The 22517-nt window shown below is 48.1% G+C and overlaps 1 protein-coding gene across 5 annotated transcripts in view; it reads right to left on the reverse strand.

The window, feature by feature from the left end:
* Window positions 1-6146: 6146 nt before the first annotated feature.
* The window catches only part of TXNRD1 (thioredoxin reductase 1), a 90232-nt gene continuing 73861 nt past the window's right edge, over window positions 6147-22517 (reverse strand). For all 5 annotated transcript variants that reach the window (XM_058673045.1, XM_058673042.1, XM_058673043.1 and 2 more), the window contains 5 exons: window positions 21692-21848; window positions 19212-19319; window positions 15853-15948; window positions 13473-13607; window positions 6147-6564 (listed from right to left, as the gene is read on the reverse strand). In XM_058673045.1, coding sequence (XP_058529028.1) covers window positions 6502-6564; window positions 13473-13607; window positions 15853-15948; window positions 19212-19319; window positions 21692-21848 — 559 coding nt within the window. In that variant the 3' untranslated portion in view covers window positions 6147-6501. The remainder of the gene's footprint in view (window positions 6565-13472; window positions 13608-15852; window positions 15949-19211; window positions 19320-21691; window positions 21849-22517) is intronic.

A 22517-nucleotide genomic window follows, 5' to 3' on the forward strand; every position in this document is an offset into this window, starting at 1 on the left:
GTCCGTGCATGAAGCACATGATTTGTCTTACAATGAGCAGACAACAGCATGCTGTCCAGGAGCCCCCACTGCTTGGGGGCTTCTCAGCCTGATGACGTCTTTGAGTTACTGATAACACATTGCTGAAAAGCTGGTGCACCTCTTCTCTCTTGCCACATCTCAGTTTCACGTTGGGTCACTCACCAGTGTCATCCACCCATTTTCTCTTAGGGTTCCTATACATATAATTTTTTTCACAATGATTACATGGTTAATCAGGGTGGGATGGATCGAGGGTTAGGGAAAACTGGGTGAAATCATCGTTTCCAAATTTGCTATTTCTTCTTGTTTCTGGGGGAAGGGGAGAGATAAAGGAGGAAGCCACACCCAGTCTCCCAAATGTCCCAGTATCCAGGGATGGGGAACTGCCACCCGATATCAACCCAGAGTCCCGATGTGTGCATGTTCTGAGGGTTCTGCCCAAGTGGCTCGGATAGTTCTGAAATGCTGTCAATTTCGCCAACCCAAGGATAATGCAGCCCTCCCAATGACCATTGGCTCACATGGTCAACCTCAAGCCTCCACTCACCCAGATTTTTGCTATCAGTTTGGCTGGGGTATTTGTCCAATTTGTTCCGTTCTCCTTCTTCTGCTACGGTACCAGATGGGCTGCCATATTCTCCGTGTGCATCAGGGTCTGCGCCCACTGGTCCGCCTTTTTCAGAGGAGGACATATTCTTGCAGGCGGGCCAAAGGACCCAGGCCAGGCGACCTGTGCCACCCCCGGGGCTCATGAGCCTGGCACAAACATCACAGGTGGGCACAGGAACCCAGGCTGGTCAACCCGGGCCTCGCTGGATCCCCTACCCTCAGGGCTCACAAACTGGACACCCATTATGCAGGTAGGCCCAAGCACCCAAGCCAGGCAACCCGAACTCCACTGGATCCCCCACCCCTGGGGCTCACAGAGTTCCTATACACTTGTTGACAGCCAGAATTCCTCGTCATCACGTGGGCCCAAGTCCCTTGAACCTGTTTGGACCCTGTCTCTTCCCAGCTCCACGTTAACATTCCCCATGGAGGTCTTCGTGAGCCAGAGCTGGTGAGGCAACCAGCCCCATCGAAGCCAGAGTCAGCGCCATCGCATGCTGGGAAAAGCTGCTGCCTGAGACACAAGCACCCCACACCAGTCCCGGCTGCTCCACTTTGTGATCTAGCTCCTTGCTAAGATGCCTAAAGCAGCATAAGATGGCCCAAGTGCCTGGGCCCCCACAGCTCTGTGGCAGACCCAGACAAAGCTCCTGGCTCTTAACTCAGCCTTTGAAATTGCCTTGAAAAGTCCTTCCCTATCTGCAGCTCAGAGATATCTTCTGGATCTACCATGCAAATGCCAGGGTGCTCTCATACACATCATAGTTGTCAACCTGTTTTCAAGGCTTCGTTGTGCAGCACTAGGAAAGGATTTGATTTTACGAACATCCATGGAATGACATTTCCCCGGCCTTACCCACTCTTTGTCCCTCCCCCTTGGCTGGCAAATTTTCCAGCATTTTAGCTCCAGGGCGTTAACCCAGCAATTCACTGTCCAGTAGGTAACTGATAAGGGCTGTCTCACATAAATGGCAGCCTGCTGTGCACAGGGATGGACACTAGGGGGCACACCTCTCCTTTGGCCTTGGAGTTAACCTGTGCTACTGACACGATGGAGATCTTGCAAGTGACTTAAACTTTTTTTAACACCAGCTCTGAAGGATTTCTACAAGACTAACTAAACTGCAGCATGGAAAGTGTATTTTGTTCTTGTCTGCAGCTCTGAGCTGTCTCCTCCTGGCTATTTCAGGATCTTTATCCCCGCCCCTTTGTACTTCCAGAGCTATCAGCCCACACTGCTCCAGGCATCATGGAATCCCTCTCCCCCTGCCTCAGGCCTTAAGTACCCTGACACAGGCGAGTTGGACCCAACTGCATCTAGCAACTGAAACGTTACCCAGACATGTAACGACGTGTCTGTTGCAATTTTGCTGCGTTGGTTTTTTTTCCTACACGATGAAACTTTTTCTAAAGGTTCAGGCTCCCTTGTAATCAGTGGCCTTTTTTTTTTATTAATTTTTTTTTATTGTAAAGGCAGATATACAGAGAGGAGGAGAGACAGAGAGGAAGATCTTCCATCCAACGATTTACTCCCCAAGTGAGCGCAACGGCCGGTGCTGCGCCGATCCGAAGCCAGGAACCTGGAACCTCCTCCAGGTCTCCCACACAGGTGCAGGAACCCAAGGGTTTGGGCCATTCTCAACTGCTTTCCCAGGCCACAAGCAGGGAGCTGGATGGGAAGTGGAGCTGCCGGGATTAGAACCCGCGCCCATATGGGTTCCCGGCGTGTTCAGGGCGAGGACTTTAGCCGCTAGGCCACGCCGCCGGGCCCTCAGTGGCCTTTTTTTCATGGCTCATGGTGGATGAAACCATCCAGCCATCTCTAGCTCAGCATCAGGGATGAGTACTGGGATTGCCGTTAGCTATTCCAGATAGATGCTGGCTCAGAGCCTGTCCCCTCTTCCCTCCTGAACCCAAGTCCATCTTCCCATATCCCTGGCTGGCTGGCTGGCGGGACTTCCCAGTCCCGGGCCTGGCCCTGGGTCACACTTTTCCCCAGGAGCTAGTGGGTGAATGCTGAGCTGAGTCCTTGTAACACGACCTCACTGTGCAGATGGCAAAGCAGACAGTAACATCTATTATTACAGTCTGAAATAAGAAGGTTAGATAAATGAGCAGACTCTTGCCAATCAGAACCAAAGACCAGAGGCAGGCGCTTGGCACAGGGGTTAAGACCCCACTGGGCTCTAGCCTCAGCTTCGCCTCTGGCTATAGCTCCTTGCTAACGTGTGCTCTGGGAATCAGCAGGTGATGACAGCTCAAGTACCTGGGTCCCAAGGACTCAAGTGGAAGACCTGAGGAAGTCCCGTCTCCAGTCTTTGGCCCGGCCTAGTCCTGGCTGCCACAGCTATGTGAGGAGCGACTCAGCAGGTGCAAGACCCCTTTCACAACATCATGATACCCACCTGCACTGGGGCAAGGCACCCTTCTTTACTCGGTCTACCAATTCAAATGCTAGTATCTTCTAGAAACACCCTCCCAGACACGTCCAGAAACATTTTACCAGCTCTCTGGGCATCCACCCCAGCCAAGCTGATACTGTTTAACCTGTGCTTCCCTTTGGTGGTCTGGCTGACCATCTTTGTCACTCTCATTGGAATCAGGGTTCTTGACCAGACAGGAAGAGGTGAAGAGGCTCCTCATATGGTCGTCTTTAACAGGTCCAATGCAAGTGGGTTGGCGCTCTACCTGCAACTCCTATTACACCAAGTTTTTTGGCATGAGACCTTGTGCTAGATGCTGGGGGAAGCATTACCTAGTAGTGGGGACATGTGTCCATTTCCATGCACAATAATTCAAAGTGCTCAAACCACAGAATGCCCTGAGATTATAGGCAGGGGATGTGGGCTGGAGGTAATCCAAACCAGGTGGCCCTTTGGGGAGTCAAGGAGTACCAGTGAACACACACAGGTGACAAGCCTGGCAGGGGACTTGAAGCTTACAGGCCTCAAGAAGCTCTAGCATTTGGGACACAAGAATTTTGTCAATGTGGACTGGCAGAGCAAGTATCAGCTGGGAAAAGCAGTCAAACATCTCCAAGGAGTCAGGTGTGCAGCCAGCGTCCTCTGCTGGCAGTCCCAGGAGTCCATGTGGCAGCCCTGAAAGCTTCCACAGGTCCATGAGAAAAGCGACGGCGAGAGGCTGGGCCTCTCCATCATAGGCCTAACTTGGTCCCAAAACATTTAAGAAGTACTTATCTGGGCTCGGCAGCGTGGCCTAGTGGCTGGGGTCCTCGCCTTGATCCCATATGGCCGCTGGTTCTGATCCCGGCGGCTCCACTTCCTCTCTGTCTCTGCTCCTCTCAGTATATCTGACTTTGTAATAAAAATAAAAAAAATAAATCTTTAAAAAAAAAAAAAAGAAGTACTTATCTGAAAGGCATAGTCAGAGAGAGAGAAATCTTTCATCCACCAGCTTATTCCCTACATAGACACAACAGCCAGAGCCAGGAACTTCATCTGGGTCTCCTGTGTGGGTTGGCAGAGGCCCAAACACTTGAGCCATCCTCCACTGCTTTTTTCAAGGAATTAGGAGAGAGCTGGATCAGAAATGGTGCAGCTGGGACACAAACTGGTGGCCAAACAGGACGCCAGTGTCACGGGTGACAGCCTATCTCGCTGTACCACGGGGGTGACCCTGGACTCAAAAACGTGATGCACCATTAATGTTATAGGCTGTGCAAAGCTGAGCATGTGCTGGGCTCCCACAGGACTGTTCCGGGTGAAGCCAGCCAGCACTGCTGAGCACAGGGCCTGACACATGTGTGAGGTTGCTCCTGACAGCATCTGTGATCAGGCTGAGAAGGAAAGAGACTTTGCAAAGACTGCTGAAGAGGAGGAGTAAGAGCAGGAGCTTCTGCATTAGCCAGGCATGACCATCTACGTGCTGGGTACTGCCAGGGCCTGGGGCCTGTGACGAAATCAGAGCACCCGTACAACAGATGCCTGCCTGTGCCCAGGCCGTCGCTCCCAGCACTGCAACGGACACTGCAGAGGGTCACAGCTCGGGACGCAAGAAGTGCTGGAACACCCAGAACAAGCCTCTTGGTGGAGCAGGGCAGCCCAAAGGGGAAACAGGACAAGCTGCCAGCGCCACGACACAGACCCGGCCAGCAAGGCGGGCTCCAGGCAAGAAGCCCGAGACGGTCACTCAGTAACAAGGCACACACGTGGGCAGTAAAACATTTTACTTTTTCACATTGTCTTTTGCTTTTTTACTGGAAGATTCATAACAAAAACACATGAATTTAGTATGCATTTCAGTACACTGGCCAATTACAGAATCTAAACAAGACACATCTGTGAAATATCATTCTTCTTATGGGGCTAAAATTCCCCATTCCGCTAGGAAAGGATCCCTGTGAGATGAGGCCCCATCACCTCATACTGACTGAGATTCTAATTTCAGACTGGCTGACTTGAAGGAACAAAATTTAAAAAAAAAAAAAAAAAGTACGCTCAGACACACCCAACCACCTGCACTCGCCTAGTGGGAACCAGGGTGTGGGGCAGGGTCCCTCTGCAGACACGTGGGTGCCCCGAGGTGGCTCAGACTTTGAAACATAACCAGCCTGTGCTGCAGCTACAAGTGCCGCAGGCGGAGAGGAGGGGATGACAGACGAGTGACGAGAACTTCAGGCCGAAGGCCTGGTGTCCACGGCGCGTGGCCAACACTCAGCTCCCTCAGGGAGAAAAGACGGCCTCAGTGTAACCCACAGCCAGCACACCTGCACAGCTGTAACTGGAGCGTGAACGCTCCAAGGGGGAGGTAAGCTGGAGCGGACCAGAGCACGCAGGCTTCTGCTCAAACTCCACCGGCTACGGACGCTCTGTCAGCATGAAAGAATCAAAACCACTTGGTTTCAAAATGCAAATCCTTCACATCCACCTCTGTTCAAAATGAGTAACAATAATTTACAATATTAACAGCTTCCTTAAAAAAGAGTAATTCCGTCCCCCTGGGTGGGAAGAGCCATTTTTCTCTGGATGAGGCTGGGTAGAAGGGCTCGCATACACGACGGACACAAAACCAAAGTCCTGGCTCCTGTGTTTCCAGCTTCCAGCAGGAGCCACCCAAAATGGTTTTAAATGAGTGCTTTCCATTGCCAAGCACCTTGGCCCCTGCAGAGCAATGTGTGACACGCATACGTAATAAAGAGAGACATTTAACCGCTTCCCCTCAACCTGGGGCACCACCAAGCCTCCTGCCAAGTTCTGAACAATGGAAAATCATGTCCACCAGGCGGCCAGGCGGCCTCTTCCCTCTCTGCCCAGAATCAGATCACAGTGGCGTGGGCACAGACTTCCGTGTCCCGGATGTCCGATGTTAGCCACGGGAGAGCACTCTTTCACTGGACAAGCTGTGCCCTCCAACGCAACCTGTCCATCCAACAAGTTGCACTTGGATACGCCAGCCACGAATGGCTCCGGGACAAAGACCACGTAGCATTTTTCATCTCTATATCGCTGACGTAACGGAGAGGAAAAAAGGGAGACAATAATCAACATTAAAAAGTCTGACAACGAGAATCAGAAAATCCATAAAAAGGAAAGAGGGTGCTGAGACTGGCTTGACAGCTGTTCCGTCACGGCCCACCACGCAGGCTTTGGGCTGGCGACTTCATGGACACACCCCTCGATGCACTGCCAAAGGCCAGTTTCCAGTCTGTTACGGAGACCCCAGTGTGATGCTGCTTGCCTTCCACTTAGCACCTCCACCTGTGAGATCCAAAGGGTTCTTGGGCAGTGGTTAAGCACGGCCCCCTCAACAGGTGCCAGCAGAACCTTCCCAGAAAGTTCGCCTTGGATTTGGGTAAGGAACTGAGTCAGCAGCTGCGAGTCCAGGCAAGAGCATCCACACTGGGGCTTAACCTCAGCAGCCGGCCTGCAGGATATCACCCCCGGAGCGCTTGGTCACCGACAGCGTCGTGAACACCTGCAGGGGAAGACAGAGGGCCACGTGTTTAGACATCTGGGCAGAGGTGTTCATGGGAAGTGCTTTACAGAACATGACAGAGGTGAGGATGACACAGGTGAGGACGACACAGGGGACTCCTTCAAGAGAAACAGACTCAGCATCAGTCAAGGACAACCTCTGTGACTCCAGAAGAGGAAGCAGGAAAAACACTGAAAAATCAATAAGAGCCAAAAAACTGTTATAGCTGGTGGAGATTTTTATTAGCATGAGAGCGAGCGAAGTATATCAGTCCCCCAACTGCTTGTCAACTCTGTGGACCCAGAGAGGTGTGCAGTGATGGTCACCCACACCCCACTGGCTGTGCATGCTCCTCCTGACGGCCCTCTCCTCCCGTAACCGACGCTTACCATGCTTGTGGACTCCCCCCAGATCTTCCCTTCTCTGCACTCTTACACGGCAAGATGGCTGGCTCATACACTCTTCTGCTGTCTACTTTCCCGGCGCCATCCTACAGCTTTGTACTTGAACTCTTGGCCTACAAGTCCACTGTGCACCAAACACACCATCAGCTGCTTGTCTCTGGAGCTCTGTTTTTAAGATTCATTTATCTGTGGGCCCGGTGCAATGGCTCAGTGGCTAAATCCTCACCTTGCATGCACCAGGATCTCATATGGGCGCCGGTTCATGTTCCATATGCTCCACTTCCCATCCAGCTCCCTGCTTATGGTCTGGGAAAGCAGTAGAGGATGCCCCAATGCCTTGGGACCCTGCACCCGCATGAGAGACCCAGAGGAAACTCCTGGCTCCTGGCTCAGCTCTGGCCATTGCGGCCACTTGGGACATGATCCAGAGGACAGAAGATCTTTCTCTCTGCCTCTCCTCTCTGTAAATCTGCCCTTCCAATAAAAATAAAATGGACTTATTTATTCGAAACGCAGCATCATTATACAGACACAGAGATCTTCCACCTGCTGATTCATACTGCAGATGACCAATGGCCAGAGCCGGGCCAGGCCAAAGCCAGGAGCCTCATCCTCTCACAGGGGTGGGAGGAGCTCAAGCACTTGTGTCACCTACTGCTGCTTCGCCCAGCCCATTAGCAGGGAGCTGGGTGGGTAGTGAAGCAGCCGGGGTATAAACCGGCACCCATATGGATGCCTGTGTCACAAGTTACAGCTTTACACACTGTCTCAATGCCAGCCCTGCAGTCTAACCAAACAGGAAGCTTGCCTATCGTCAAGATTTCTAAAACCATAATACTTCCACATTTGGAAACAAGATTGTGAGGGCAAGTGTGAAGCCTAGCAGTGAAGGTGCTGGTTAAGACGCCTTGTCCCATCATCACAATACCTGGCTTTGATTTGGGCCTGGATCCTAGTTCAAACACCAACCCCGCCCACCCATACACACACACCCAGTGGCCCTGTGGGACCCCACGGCCTTCCCTGGTTACCCCCATGTGTATGGCACAAATAACACCATTGCTAACATGTGCCTGGTATGAAAAGGCCAGGAAACATTTCCCTGGCTCTACCTGGTTCTCCCCTTGCCAGAGAGGTCTGGGGGCAGCAGCTTCACCCAGCGGGCTACTCCTAGCAGGAAGGTGGATTCACCAATGGAAGACTCAACCAACACATCCTCAGGGATGATGCTTGACTCACCACGTGCCCAGCACAGAACCCTTCCTCTCTTTTGTTAATCCTCCCAGTGAATGCTACCACCTCCCTCGTGCTGGTCCTGGGCCATGGACCCAGAATCATTAGTCACTCCGTCCTCATTATTACTGACATCAACTATTCAGTCATTCTGCCTTTTTTTTTTTTTTTAACTAAATCTGATCTCTCTTTGCCTTTTTTCCCTCTTTCCTCATCTTAACACTTAGTTCAAGTTCGTATACTTCTAACTAAATGACTATGCTAGATACTGACTATGTCCCCAAATTGGCAAAGCGCCTTCCCTTCCCACACAGTCCCATCCAGTTGGAGAGATACTGGGACCTGGGCCTGGTGGGCCAGCAGGCGGGCGAGGGAGGCAAGGTTGACATCTCCATTCTGAACAGCAGCCCTGCAGCCCACTCTGCCCTCAGTGCTTCCAGAGGCCATGCCATCAGCCTGACCCTGAGCGGCCACAGTGAGCAGCAGTGAGTAACCCTCAGCCTCGGGGAGAAAATAAATAACATGGTAACTCAACATTCATGCCGATGATCTATGATAACCCAGGCACAAAAATATGAAAAGGGTTTTAGGTTTTAGAGCTGCATTTGGCTTATGAGTACAATTAAGACTTAAGTCAGTCCTTACCGTCACACTAAGAAAGGCAGTTAGTTTAAGAAAAAAACCTGGGGGCTGGTGTGGTGGGATAGCAAACCTAGCCTCAGCCTGCAGGGCTGACATTCCATATGGGGACTGGTTCATGTTTGGGCCGCTCTACTTCTGATCCAGTTCCATACTTGCAGCCTGGGAAAGCAGCACAGGATGATCCAAAACTGGGCACCTGCACCCACCTGGGAGACCCACAGGAAGCTCCTGGCTCCTGGCTTAGGATCAGCTCAGCTGCGATTCCAAAAAAATTTAGTTATAATAAGAGGCTGAGCCATGTTAGCAGGGTTAGACACAAGCTCTTGAAATACTCATTTTATACCTACTATAGAAAAAAAAACCTACTTTACACTGAATTTTGCAATGTTTTCATTAACACCCTTCGATACTGATGACACTGTAAGCTAACAACTTTTTCAAAAAGCAAGAAAAAAATTCCTTCATTTAAAAAAACTGTGAAGAAAGGTGAAGATAGGGAGAAACACACAATAACAAAAAGTTTTGTTAGGAAGATGGTTACTATGGTAATTTAACATACCAAATATGCTTTGTTTTAAATTCTTAATCATTCAAACAAATACCAGGTGAATTCATAGACACAAGTTGTATTTCCTAGGAACTGCTTAGAGCAAATTTGGATGTAAAACTAAACCCATCCAAAAGGGGAACAAATAGACAGCTCTTCACTACTTTTAAATATTGAGGACACACTTATATTCAAACAACGGAGAATGGAAGAGGCGTTCAACATGCATTTCCAAGTTGCAGTGTCGGGCCCGGAACCCGGCTCTCAGCTTCTGACTCGAGCTTCCTGCTGCCATGGACCCTCGGACGGTGCTAGCCATCAAGTCTGTGTTGCCCTAAGAGGAGACCTGAGTTGTGCTCTGGGCTCCTGTCTTGGCCCCCGGCCCAGCCCCACCCTCAAGAGGCGTCTTGGGGAAGGACACCAGCAGACAGTCAGCCTCTCCAACATGGCCATGGAGGCAGCGCTTCCCTGCTGGCTCCTCTCCAGCACACAGAACGCAGCAGGGTCAGTGCTATGGGGTTTTTGTCTCACCTCCTCAGATCTGGCCGAACTACTCTCTTTAGAACAAGACCATGCAGAATGTTTAAAATCAAACAAAATCCAACCAAAAAAATCCCCAAATATCTGATGGCTGGCACTAGCATTAAGACATTTAAAAAGGTTCTTTTTAAATGTTTAAAAACAAATAACAAGAAAGAGTTTTTCTGTTTCCTCCTACAAGTCAATGTGATGAGTTGAAATTACGACCCAAAACTGCAAGTCATCAGTTTCCTGTTCAATGACTGCCGCTCCAATGTCCACAATTCCACACAGGAGCCCTGTGCAAAGGGACTCTCACTCCGAAGAGCAGCTGCTCAGGGCCAGAGCCGACACTGCCTCCCTTGGCGATGCCCTCTGCCATCAGCCCCAGCTGGCCCCCGCCTGACCACCTGAAGGCTGAGCACAGGGACAGCTTTCCAGTTAGTAGTACTGCTATTCCACCAACATACTGACATTTGTCAAGTGCAATGAAAATGTACCGAGAAAATAAAACTTTGAGAGGCGTGTAAAAATTTATTAGAGCAGATACTGTCAAATTACTCATTATAAAGATTCCAACCTTTTCCTCGTCCTGTGTAGCTTGACCTCATCAGCCACCAACACCACACAGTGACTGCACCAACTGGACGCTGTGCACTGTGGGCCAGCAGGAAATCCAACCACTGCTCAGGGTTGGACAGAACACAATCCCTGAGAATTCCCCACTGATCAAACTTTACCTTCCCTAGGTTAAAAGCTTCTTAAAAGATTATCAGGATGTTAGATTTTCAAAATATAGCACCTAAAGCAAACAGTTCATGACCAGGCTTTTAAAAAAAAAAACATGAAATAATAAAAACTGAGTACTGATCTACTCCTTCTTGAAAAATATACTATCAATGACCTTTTGGTCAAGTAGTCAAGCCACATCTGCTGTAATGAAATACCCTGGGTAACAGAGCCAACTAGTCCGAGTCCACCAAATGCCAGAAAATCTCCTAGATACTTTACATTACTGCTATTTTAGCTCATGTGGGGCTTAAGCTTTTAAAAACCTGGGGGGCCCAGCCAGGTTCCACGGAGGATGTGCAGAATGAGATTACAACCCACATCAACATGTCTGGGGTCAGTCTGCAGACACTCCATGAAGTGGAGTTACTCCCTGGACGGTGTGGGACCTGGACGGGCTGGGCTTGAATCCCAGCCCAGCCACTGCGTCTCAACTTCTGTTTCCTTGTCTAGCAAGTAGGGACCCTACTCACGCCTTCCTGGAGCGGTGCTCCACGAGCGGAGCCCCACGCCAGCAGCACTGCTGCTCCTCGCACAGCTGCTCTTGCTACTGCTCCTCCCGACTTCGGGCAGAAACCCCAGGCTTTCTCGGTTACACCCTCTTCCCATCTCCAATCAGTTGGAGAAACCACTACACTCCACTTCAGCTACATGTTCCCCTCTGGCCACCACTGTCCTACTTCACCCACCACCTACTGGGCTCCCCTCCTGCAGCCCTCTCCCGAGAAGCTGGGGAACTTGTGAATCATGCTCTCATTACGCTGCTCCCTGCCTGAAACCGCTCCCCCGGGCTCCCACGTCCCAAAGGCCAGGCCAGAATGCCCTCCCTTGGTTCCAAAGCCATGGCTCAGTCCTCGACCTCTTCAGCGTGATTTTTTTCACCTCTCCCTATACTCCTCAAGCTGCCCTGAGGGATCCTCAGGTGCCTGGCTAAGCCCTGCTGCCAGCCCACCATGCATTTCACCCAGTCCCCCTCTGGCTGGCTCGCACCAGCTGCTCTCTGGTCTCTGGGAAGAATGCTCTCCTGCATCATCATGCCCCAGGATGTCTGCAATATGTGATGTAACAAACACATGTGGTTTTCATCCCTGGCTTCCTGCATGAGAGCTTTCAAAATCCCTGGAATTTGTTTAATGATAAGGGAGAGAGCAGCATCTTTTCGTATTCATAATATTCTCCTTTCAACCTAGCTGAGTTTATGAAGTGGCTCCTGATGGGGCTGTAGATGGCTGCACGGTACTGGCTATGGCACTGGTCCCCTGGGAAGCCATCGGTGACCACAATGCTGAAACCTTCATTCCCACTGCCATACCTCAACCTCTTGGAAGGCGAAGGGGCTGGAGGCTGAATTAACAATCACTGCCAATGATCAATCAGTCATGCCCACACGATGGGTGCTCCACAGACCCTTCCACAGGAAGGCATCTGGAGAACTCCCAGGGTGAACATGAAGGCTCTGGGAAGGTGGCACATCCAGAGAGGGCAAGGACGCTCGGTATCCATCTGCGCCCCAGCCCATCTTGTCCTGTGCACACCTTCCATTCAGCCACTCCCAAGTTGGAGCCTTCATTGTAAACCAGTAAATCTAAGAAAGGTGCTTCTTTAGTTGTGTAAGCCACCCTAGGAATTCACTAAACCTGAGGAGGGGATCCCAAGAGCCCCTGAATTTGAGGCTGGCGTCCAAAGCGAGGGCAGTCTTGCAGGTCTTGAGCCCCTCACCTGGTTCCAAGGCCAGCGTTAGGCAGTGTCGGCACTGGTTTTCACAGTAGGCCATGTGCCGGCTGGTGGCTGGGTGTGGACAGGTATGTCTGACACACCACTACATGAAGTGCTCTGTGAGCAGAGACCATAGGACTCTCCAGGCCGAACTCCACAGAAGTGCCAGAACGTTCCAGTGACCCGATTCTAGGACTCACTGAATTCAACTGACACCTTCACTCATCTGCCTGCCTCTTGTCTTACACCCCAGTGCCTGGAACAGAGCTACACAAACAGCTGTGCTCATGGAACACGTGCTCAACTGACTCTACCTTGCTCATCACCCACCAGCTCAGGAAATATTTAAAAATCCAAGTTCCAACAAAGCATCAAAACATACACCCTGGAAACCACCAACTATGGCAAGCAGACAGCAGATGCAATTTTCAACTATACACCTTGGCTAGCATTTGAGTGGCGCCTCCTTCCAACCTTCGCCATCTTCTCCAAAGTGGACATGTGTTTCGGTTTATCAACTCTGTGTAGTACCAAAAACATTCAACTCTTGGTCAATCACTGACAGCAAAGAAACACTGGCATTTGGAGGCCTTGCTGGGCCAGTCAGTCTGCAGGGCCACTGCCACTTGCCCAACCTCTTAAAAGCATCATTTTCCAGTCTCATTCCTGGATACCAAAAGCTGAAGAGGCAGACACCTCATTCAGCCTCCAGGTGGTGCTGGGGTACCTAAGAATAGCCAAGGCTCTTTCCAGCTACGAACGACATTTACTGACTACCATGAAAAACATTTCCAAGTCATGACACGTAAAAGACTTAAGGCACATCTATATAAGCCAACCTCCTAATTTTCATTACCTCAAAGCCTGACAGAGGCCTCCAGTCTACACTAGGAACAACACATTTCTGCAAGAGGGAGCAAGGATCCTTTTGGAAGCATGTTCTACCATCCTCACACTGCCAGGAGACAGACGCAGCTTCCACACAGCAGAGGAGCGGGCCCTGGCAGCAGAGGGTTCCACCCGCCCCCCATAAGCCAAGAGGCGCGCAGGTGACCCACCTCTGCACAGACCGGGTGGATGCCAATGGTGCTGTCCAGCTGTGTTTTGGTTAGTCCACACTTGAGCGCCGCCGCAAAGCCCTGGGTGACTTCTCCAGCATTTGGACCCAGTACATGAAAGCCCACGACTCGTTCCTAAGATGGAAGAGAAAGCAATACAATGTAGCTGGTGTTTCCTCAAGCCAGCCTACACAGCCTATTCCACCCTCAACAGTTTGTTCTTCAAAGTCCATCTCAGACACGGCAAATGGTTACTGCTGATGCTCAACATTCCTTCACATGGGCCAACACAGGGTATGTCATGTACATATGGAAAAAGAAGTGGAGTACCAACCATGACAACAAGGGCAACATGGAAAGCAAAAGCACCTGCAGCTCCTCTACCACCAAATGTTCCAAGTGTTCTAAGAGGGCCGTCGTATCCCACCATCTTCTACCAGATTGTCTTGGCTCCCCAGAAACCCTGCTATGGCTCTGTGACACTTGACAGCAATGACTCATATGAAACAATCACCCTAACCAAGAACTAATCAAGGTCTTGGGGGTAGAAGGAAGTCTGTTGTGTTCTACTGCTCTGGTCTGACTTTCAGGGCCATGAAAAGCCAAACTGAGGAGACCCCACTGCTTATAACAGAAGAGTCAATAATGAGCAGTATTCATTCTGGCAACAGGCTTGCTTGGAATGAAGGAAACCTCAGGAAGTCTCAGGATTGTCCACACTCACTCTCCCCACTGCTGGGAGGCAGGTCAGGAATGCCAGTGAGAACGCCTGAGGGTTCCTCCCTCTGCTGCCACTACTGACACCTAACACTAACACATATCAATTTTCAAGAATGTGCCTGAAAACTCTACAGGAGTGTCATTGTTCTTTATGTCAAGGGTTCAGCTCCTAATGGGCTTCCCTAGAATATCCACTTGTTAAATGCCTCACAGATGGCCTTCTGCTTGTGCTGTCGCCTGGAGCCTGAAGGTCTTCTAGGAGATGCGGCTCAATTACAATCAGAGCTCAAGATAAAAACAATGATCAGAGGAGCAGGTATTTGGCACAGCAGTTGAGGCACAATTTGGGCCTCCCACGTCCCATCCTGGAGTGCTTGGGTTGACAGCCAGCTCCACCTGGGAGTCAGCAGATGATGGTTCAAGCACCTAAGTCCTCATCATCCAGGTAGGGGACTTGAACTGAGTTCCATGTGCCTGGCATGGCCTGGCCTGGCCCGGTCCGGCCCAACCAGCTGATGTGGGCATTTTGGGGAATGGGTCAGTGAGTGAAAAATCTCTTGTCTCTTTGAATTTCAAATTAGGGAAGGAAAAAGTAAATAAAAGTAATAAATAAGTAAATAAATAACTTATCAGGGTTTATTAGGTATTTAACATATGGATTCTTGGACATAATTTTATCTCTATAAAAGATAGTGTGCTAGATAAGTGGAAGTCTGCTTCGTAAAATTCAACACACAGGGCCCGGCGGCGTGGCCTAGCAGCTAAAGTCCTCGCCTTGAACGCACCGGGATCCCATATGGGCACCGGTTCTAATCCCGGCAGCTCCGCTTCCCATCCAGCTCCCTGCTTGTGGCCTGGGAAAGCAGTTGAGGACGGCCCAATGCATTGGGACACTGCACCCGCGTGGGAGACCTGAAAGAGGTTCCTGGTTCCCGGCTTCGGATAGGTGCGCACCGGCCCGTTGCGGCTCACTTGGGGAGTGAATCATCAGACGGAGGATCTTCCTCTCTGTCTCTCCTCCTCTCTGTATATCTGACTTTGTAACAAAATAAATAAATCTTTAAAAAAAAAAAAATTTCAACACACAACTTAAACAATATGTGCATGGACATCAATGAGTCCCAAGGTACCCAAAACACATCTCCTGCTGTGCGGCAGGAGTACAAAAGCCTGGAAAATGTGGGTTGACTCAGTCCTTCATTTTGCAGGTATGGAAACAAGCCCCATGGAAGGCAAGGCAGTGTGCCCACAGGCCTCCTGTTACCGGGGGCTCCGTGCAGTGGCAGGTAATGGCATCTTTCTTAAATGAGAACCAATTAGGGGCTCCTCCCATTACACCTTGTATTCTTTGGTGCCAGCTGCTGGGATGGGACTTGCATCAGCCTTCTTCTTTGCTGTTCATTATTTTTAGTCAGCGGCTTCATTCCTCTTCTATCATAAACAGACAAATCAAGTTAAGTTCTGCCTTCCTGCCATTCCAGGTAGGGCCAGTGCCAGAGATGAGGCGAGCACAAGCTCCTGGCCTCTGAGGAGGGGCATGCAGCTGGCAGATGGACAGGTGGAACACTAAAGAAATGCCACCTGGCTCATGGGATCCAACAGTTCCTATCAGAAACCTAAGGGACACCACTGGGAGGGGTTAGGCAAGGTCTGTACTTACGTTGTCTTTGAGATTACAGACTACTTTGGCGTAACACTTGTTGTTATCTCTTGAAGGAACCGTCCATTCCAATGGCCAAAAGAAGCTATGGTAAACCTGAGAAGATACAAGCATAATTTAGACCAATTATCCGAAGGAATAAGTTTGTCATACATTAGATACAGCAAAAGACAGTGGAGACTCTGATAATTAAAACTTCAATTAAACATAACATTTCTGGTATAGACAGGAATCTGGTCTGAAGGTAAATAACTTTAAACTCCTTGCTGTCAGGAGCTTTTACTGAAAGTGAGTTTCCCTAGCTATTTTCCAGTCTCGTAAGTAATAAGCCTAAAGTAACAGGAACAAAGACCAAGGGATGAGAGAGACGTACTGTCTTGCATCTAAAAATAAGAAAGATGCACTACTGCTATCTTTTTATCTTATAGGAATGGCACTTCTGAGCAAATTTTGAGCAATTTTAGCAATGATCTAGTTCTCTTGCCTTAAGGCTTCAAAGAGTGTCTTCCTCACATTATTCACCAGAACTACAGAAAGAGGGCAGAATGAAAGGAAAAAGGAAAATAAAGCATGCATGGCTGTCCTTACTGATAACTTTAAGGACTATTTTTCCATAGTCCTTTAGTTGTTTAGCCTCAAAATGTCTACAGCCAACCTCTTTTTAAAAGCACAGATTATGAACACTTAAGTGTTCCTCTATGTTGTCACACATGGCTTCATACATGTGGGACACAGCGTCAACACTGTAGACTGAGGTAAGCCACTGCCTGCACCGCCAGCACCCCATGGAGGGCCAGTTCGAGTCCTGTCAGCTCCATTTCTCACCAAGGTTTTTGCTTAAGCACCTGGGAAAGAAGGGGAAGACAGCCTGGGTGCATGAATGCTGGTTTCCCACATTCTGCACCAGCCTGGCCCAGCCCTGGCTACTGTGGCCATTTGGGGAATGAACCAGGGGATGAAGAGACTCCCTCTCTACTTCTCTTGTACCTTCTCCACCTTTCAAATAAATGAATCTTTACCCCCCCCCCCAAAAAAACAACAAAGAAACAAACAAGAAGAAAATCAAAGGACAAGGGAAAACGTTCATTGGTACACTACTGCTAAAGGACAGACCCAAAAAAACAACAAAGAAACAAACAAGAAGAAAATCAAAGGACAAGGGAAAACGTTCATTGGTACACTACTGCTAAAGGACAGACCACCATGTTTAACTTAGACTTCGAAAAAAACTGAGCAACTGGAAGGAAGTATGTAAAAATCTTGATAGCAGTTATTTCCTCATGAATCAAATTTCATGTTTGATATCACCCTAAGTTTTTCAAACATATTCAACTGGGGCTGGGGAATATATCTCATCTGCATGCTGGTTCACTCACCAAACACCCCTGGTAGCTGGGGCTGGGCCAGACTGAAACGAGGAACGGTGAGCTCAGTCAGGTTTTCCCCCAGCGATGGCCGGGATCTAGCTACTGCTGCTCCCAGCGCTCATCAGCAGGAGGCTGGAGTGGGCGGAGGAGCCAGGACTCAAACCCATGCACTGATAGGCAGTGTGGATGTCCCAAGGAGTGTCTTAAGCACACCAAACATTTATTCCTACGCTACTTCTATAATCAGAAAAAGCATTGATGTGTTCTGTAATGGATCAAGGTATTAGACTGCAGGGCTGGGGTTGTGGCTGACTACAATGCCAGCATCACTTACTGGTGCCAGTTCAAGCCCCACGTGCCAACAGTCCAATTCCCTGCTCATATACCTGGGAAAGCAGCAGGACACCAGCTCTTGGAGATCCACGGAGGTTCCTGGCTCCCAGGCTTTAGCCTCAACCAGCCTTGGCTGTTATGGCCATTTGGGGAGTGAATCAGAGATGGAAAATCTCTGTAACTCTTTCAAATAATAATGAAAATAATTCTACTACCAATGGTATAAAAAGTTTAAATTAGGATTTCCTATCATATAATTGACTTTAACTTAAAAAATCTGGTCATTATGAAATGTTATTAAAAATTTATCCTCCTAATATCTGAAACAGAACTTCTTGGAGCAGCATTAAACAAGTTTGGGCATCTCCCTCATCTACATCACAGCAGGTCTGCAGCAAAGTGTCAATCCATAGTGCTGGAAACTTATGGTCAAAGCAGTACAATTATAGTCAATTTTCAATTTACTTTTTCTTACTTTCCTGTATTGTTTTTTAAATGAAATCAATAAATGTAATTAATTTTCAAAAAGCAAAAGGAAATACCATTGGGTTAAGTGACAAAATCTGAAAATGAAACATAAAGGCAATTAAAAAAAAAACACACTATTATCAACACAAATCTTCTGTAAGTGTTAATTATACTGCGCTGCTTAAGAAAGTGACCTGAGGTGGTTAAGACCTGCTTGGCTCCCCAGCAGAGCACCTGCCTAAGGGCTCACTTCCTGCCTCTGGTTTCCCACTCCAGCTGCCGGCTGATGCAGACCCGGATGAATGATGATGGCTCAAGGAATTGAGCTCTAAGTCTCCTGTGGGAGGACCTGGACTGAATTCCCAGATTCCAGCCAGACACAGCCTGCACAGAAGAGGACGGGGCAGGGGCAGATAACAGCCCTTTCGTAAGAAACATACAACTTAAAAACTGCATGGAGAAAGACTCAGTTAAAGATGTTTATTGAGAACCTGGCACCATGGCTTAGCCTGTATGGGTGCTGGGTCAAGTCCCAGCTGCCCCACTTCCCATCCAGCTCCCTGCTTATGGCCTGGGAAAGTAGCAGAGGATGGCTCAAGTCCATGAGCCCCTGCACCTGCATGGGAGACCTGAGGAAGTTCCCGTCTCTAGATTGGGTTAGTTCTGATTACTGCAGCCACTTAGGGAATGAACCAGCAGATGAAAGATCTCTGTAAGTCTCTGCTTCTCTCTGTACCTCTCTTTTTCAAAAAAAAAAAAATTGCACATATATGTCAAAGTTTAATTTGCTGCAAAATTATTTTCAAACTCATGAAAAGCTTTTCCATAACACACATTTTCCAAAAACTTTTCAGACCGCTCATGTGCATATTTCAAAAATTTTTCTAACAAAATGAATTTTAAATTTTTTTTTCATGATCATTTGGAAGTAATCTGAACTTAAGAGAAAAGGGGTATTCAATTTAACCTTGAAAAGATTAGAAAAACAGAAAAATACATAAGGAAATAAAACGTGAAAAGTATATGTAAAATAAATGGCAAAAATGTTAACAATATGTCAATCTGGAAAATGAGTAGATGGACAGTCTTGTACTACTGTTCAACTTTCTCGCATTCTTGAAATTACTGAAATGGTTGAAGAAAAACAGGACTAAGAAAGTACGAGAAAAGAGCTTGAAAAGGCAAACTTACCTCAACATTTTCCTCCCCAAATTTCTCCACAGCTTTCTCCTCAGAAAGGCCACAAGCACCATATTCCAAGGGAGTGAACACTGTTGTTGGAACATTTTCATAGTCGCACTGGTTCAATGTAGAGAGAGAGAGTCATCATGGATAAAATTGTATCTTACCAAAAACAAAACAACAGATTTCAAACAGGCTCAAAATTGGGAGAAGAAAAATGACTGACAGACTTCTACCAACACCAGGTGACATCCAACCCCAGAGAACCACCAACTCCTGTGTCAAGTCCTCACGGGGGCCTGGCTCCGAGCGCTCCACCATCCACCCACCTACAGCAACACACGTCTCTCCTTCACTGAGAAGCCAGAAGCTACACTCCACCCAGTGCAAGAATCCCATGCTAATAGTGACAACAATTAACAGAATGCTTGGAAACATCAAATTAACTTACATGTTAAGAGGCACAAGTATTTTATATCTTTGTCTCAATAATCCCAATTTTTAAAAAGTGGCAAGGTTATAATATTATCAATTACTACATAATAAAATATTATCAAGCAGTGTGATAATAATACACAAAAAAATTGCATGTATATATTAAGAGACTGGCAACACTGGAGTAGCTTTAAAATCCCACATCTATGAAAAGCTTTCAACTATGCCAACAAAAATACAGTTAATGCCTATAACAGCATTCTCCAAAGCATACAGCGTGAGGTTTATAGGCATAGATGACAAAAGGATTCTAAAGGCAATAAGTTCGTTAAAAAGACTGGGTCTCAGATTTCTAAGAACATGCAATATGCCAATGTAAATTGAAAAAAAAATAAAAATTAAAATAAAAAAGTATTAGGTAAAGTCTAGTGTGCTTATACATACCAACTGGTTAAAAACCTAACATTCACATCTGTGCCACAGCTGATCCTAAGTAACATTCTGTTTTTAAAATTTGAGAAGTGCAAATCTTAAAAACAAACAAACAGAAACGGATTTTTCTCTATTTGAAAGGCAAAGTTACAAAAGAAGAGAGGGAGGGAGGGAGAAAAGTGGCCAAAACAGCTGGGAATAAATAGGCCAGGTCAGGGACCTTCCTCCACATCTCTCACATGGGTGCAGAGGACCTGGGCACCCTTCTGGTTCTTTCCCAGGCACATTAGCAGGGGGCTGGGTCACAAGTGGTATGGCCAGGACTCAAATCCGTGCCCTTAAGGAATCCTGGTGTTGCAAATGGCAACTTAACACCAATCCTGAGAACTACAAATCTCACTCTCTAAAATTATAAGCTGAAATCTTAAAAAGCTTTGCCCTTCTAGAAGGTAAAAATATATAACTACTGGGTTGTATCAGATTTAACTTCTTGCTTTAAATTAAAAAAAAAAAATCAAACAGGGACAACACTTTGTAGCCACAGGACAAGAGGCAGTGTGGGCCAGCGACCCATGAGAGGAGGGAAGCAGGCTATATGATGGCCCCAGCTACTGGACAAGAGGCAGTCAGCCAGCAACCTGTAAGAGGAGGGAAGTAGTCCCTATGAGCTGCTGCTCAGATGGCATTTCCACATCTCTGTAAGCAGGGAAGCTGAGAGAGTACCCAAAGGTCTGTCACACTCAGTGGGACAGAGATCATGGAGGCCAGAGAAGCCAGTGCCTTCCAACTGTAAGAACCAGAGGGCAGAGCTTCACCAAGAAATTCAACATGGATGGAGGACTCCCGAGTCTCACTCAGACCAGGAAAGGGAGTCCACAACAGATCTGTTCTACAATGATTCAACCTGATTCAGGTGCAACTTTTTTTGCTCACTACTTGGGTCATACTGTTGGCAGAGAGGGAAAAAAAACCTTTTGGAGCCTATACTGCTAAGTAAAGCCACCACCTGCAGTGCCAGCATCGCACATAGGTGCTGGTTTGAGTCCTGGCTGCTCCACTTCTGATCCAACTCCCTGCTATTGCATGTAGGAAAGCAGCTAAAGTCCTTGGGCTCTGGACCCACACGGTAGACCTGGAAGAGGCTCCTGGCCCCTGGCTTCGGGCCAGCCCACCTCTGAGGCACAGTAGATGTAGAAGTGGTAGTCATTTTAAGTTTATTCAAAATAGTAGCATCAGGACACAAACAAATTCTGCGAGCACCATTTGCTATGTGTCCACTACTAAAACCAACTGGATTCAACCATTGATAATTCGAAGGAGTCATTCCTAAATTATTTACAATTAATTTTCTACAATTCTTCTAAAAAATTCTTTTCTGATCTTCTAATCCTATGAAATATGCAAAAGCATCAATTTTCTACCCTAACAAAAAAAATCAATATAACCTGTGATACACTTCACATTCTAAATGTGAAAGACTTTGTGATTTAAGTAGTTCTGCACAGCAGCACTCTGCCTAAATCCCCAAATTCTTTTATAGTCTACCCAACACCTAGAAAACTCCCCAATGAGCCCTTAATGAAGAAACTGGCAGTCACCATTACCCACAGCATGACACTCACCTTGACAGTAGAGCCAGCATACAGCCTCTGTGCCAGCAGCCTTCCTGCCTGGATGGCTACTGGCGTGAGCTCCAGCTTTCCCTCCAAGATATCGCCAATGGCATAGATGTAAGGCACGTTGGTTTGTTCTTCATCTGTGACTGGTATTTTTCCAGTCCTGCAAATTTATTTGGTTATAAATCATCATCAATCACTACTATTTAAACTTAAATAAAATCCTTCTTACCCCAGGGAAGCCCAAACTAATGACACTAGCTGAGGGTAATGTTCTAACATTAAACACAAAGCAAGAGGAGGCTTTTGAGTGTTTGAACACTGGCTCCACTTCCCCGTCCATCTCCCTGCTGATACACGGGCACCCCAGGAGGCAGCAGATGACAGCTTAAGTAGTTGGGTCCCTGCCACCATTTGGGAGACCTTGATTGAGTTCTGGGTCTCAGCATTAGCCTGGCCCAGCCCCAGCGCTGCAAGCTTTTGGGGATTGATTGAGTAGATGGAAGTTCTGTCAGTTTCTCTTCCTCCCAAGCGGAAGGAATCAACATGCTCAGTGATGGCTGTGGTCACAATTTTGCAAACTGAACAAGTATAAGAAACTTCAGAATGGAAGGACGACACCACAGTGGTTAACAGTGAAACTATGAAGGAGAGCAGTATCTGGTGCAGCAGTTACCACCTGGGTCATCCACCTCCCAAACTGCAAAGGCCAAGTTCAAGTCCTGGCTCTGCTTCTAACGGCCTCCTGCCAACGCACATGCCAGGAGGCAGCAGAGGATGGCTCAAGCACCGTGTGCTGGCCACCTGCATGGGGGATTGGGGTTAAGTTCCG

Source organism: Ochotona princeps, chromosome 15 (assembly GCF_030435755.1).
Source record: "Ochotona princeps isolate mOchPri1 chromosome 15, mOchPri1.hap1, whole genome shotgun sequence".
NCBI classification, from domain to species: domain Eukaryota; kingdom Metazoa; phylum Chordata; class Mammalia; order Lagomorpha; family Ochotonidae; genus Ochotona; species Ochotona princeps.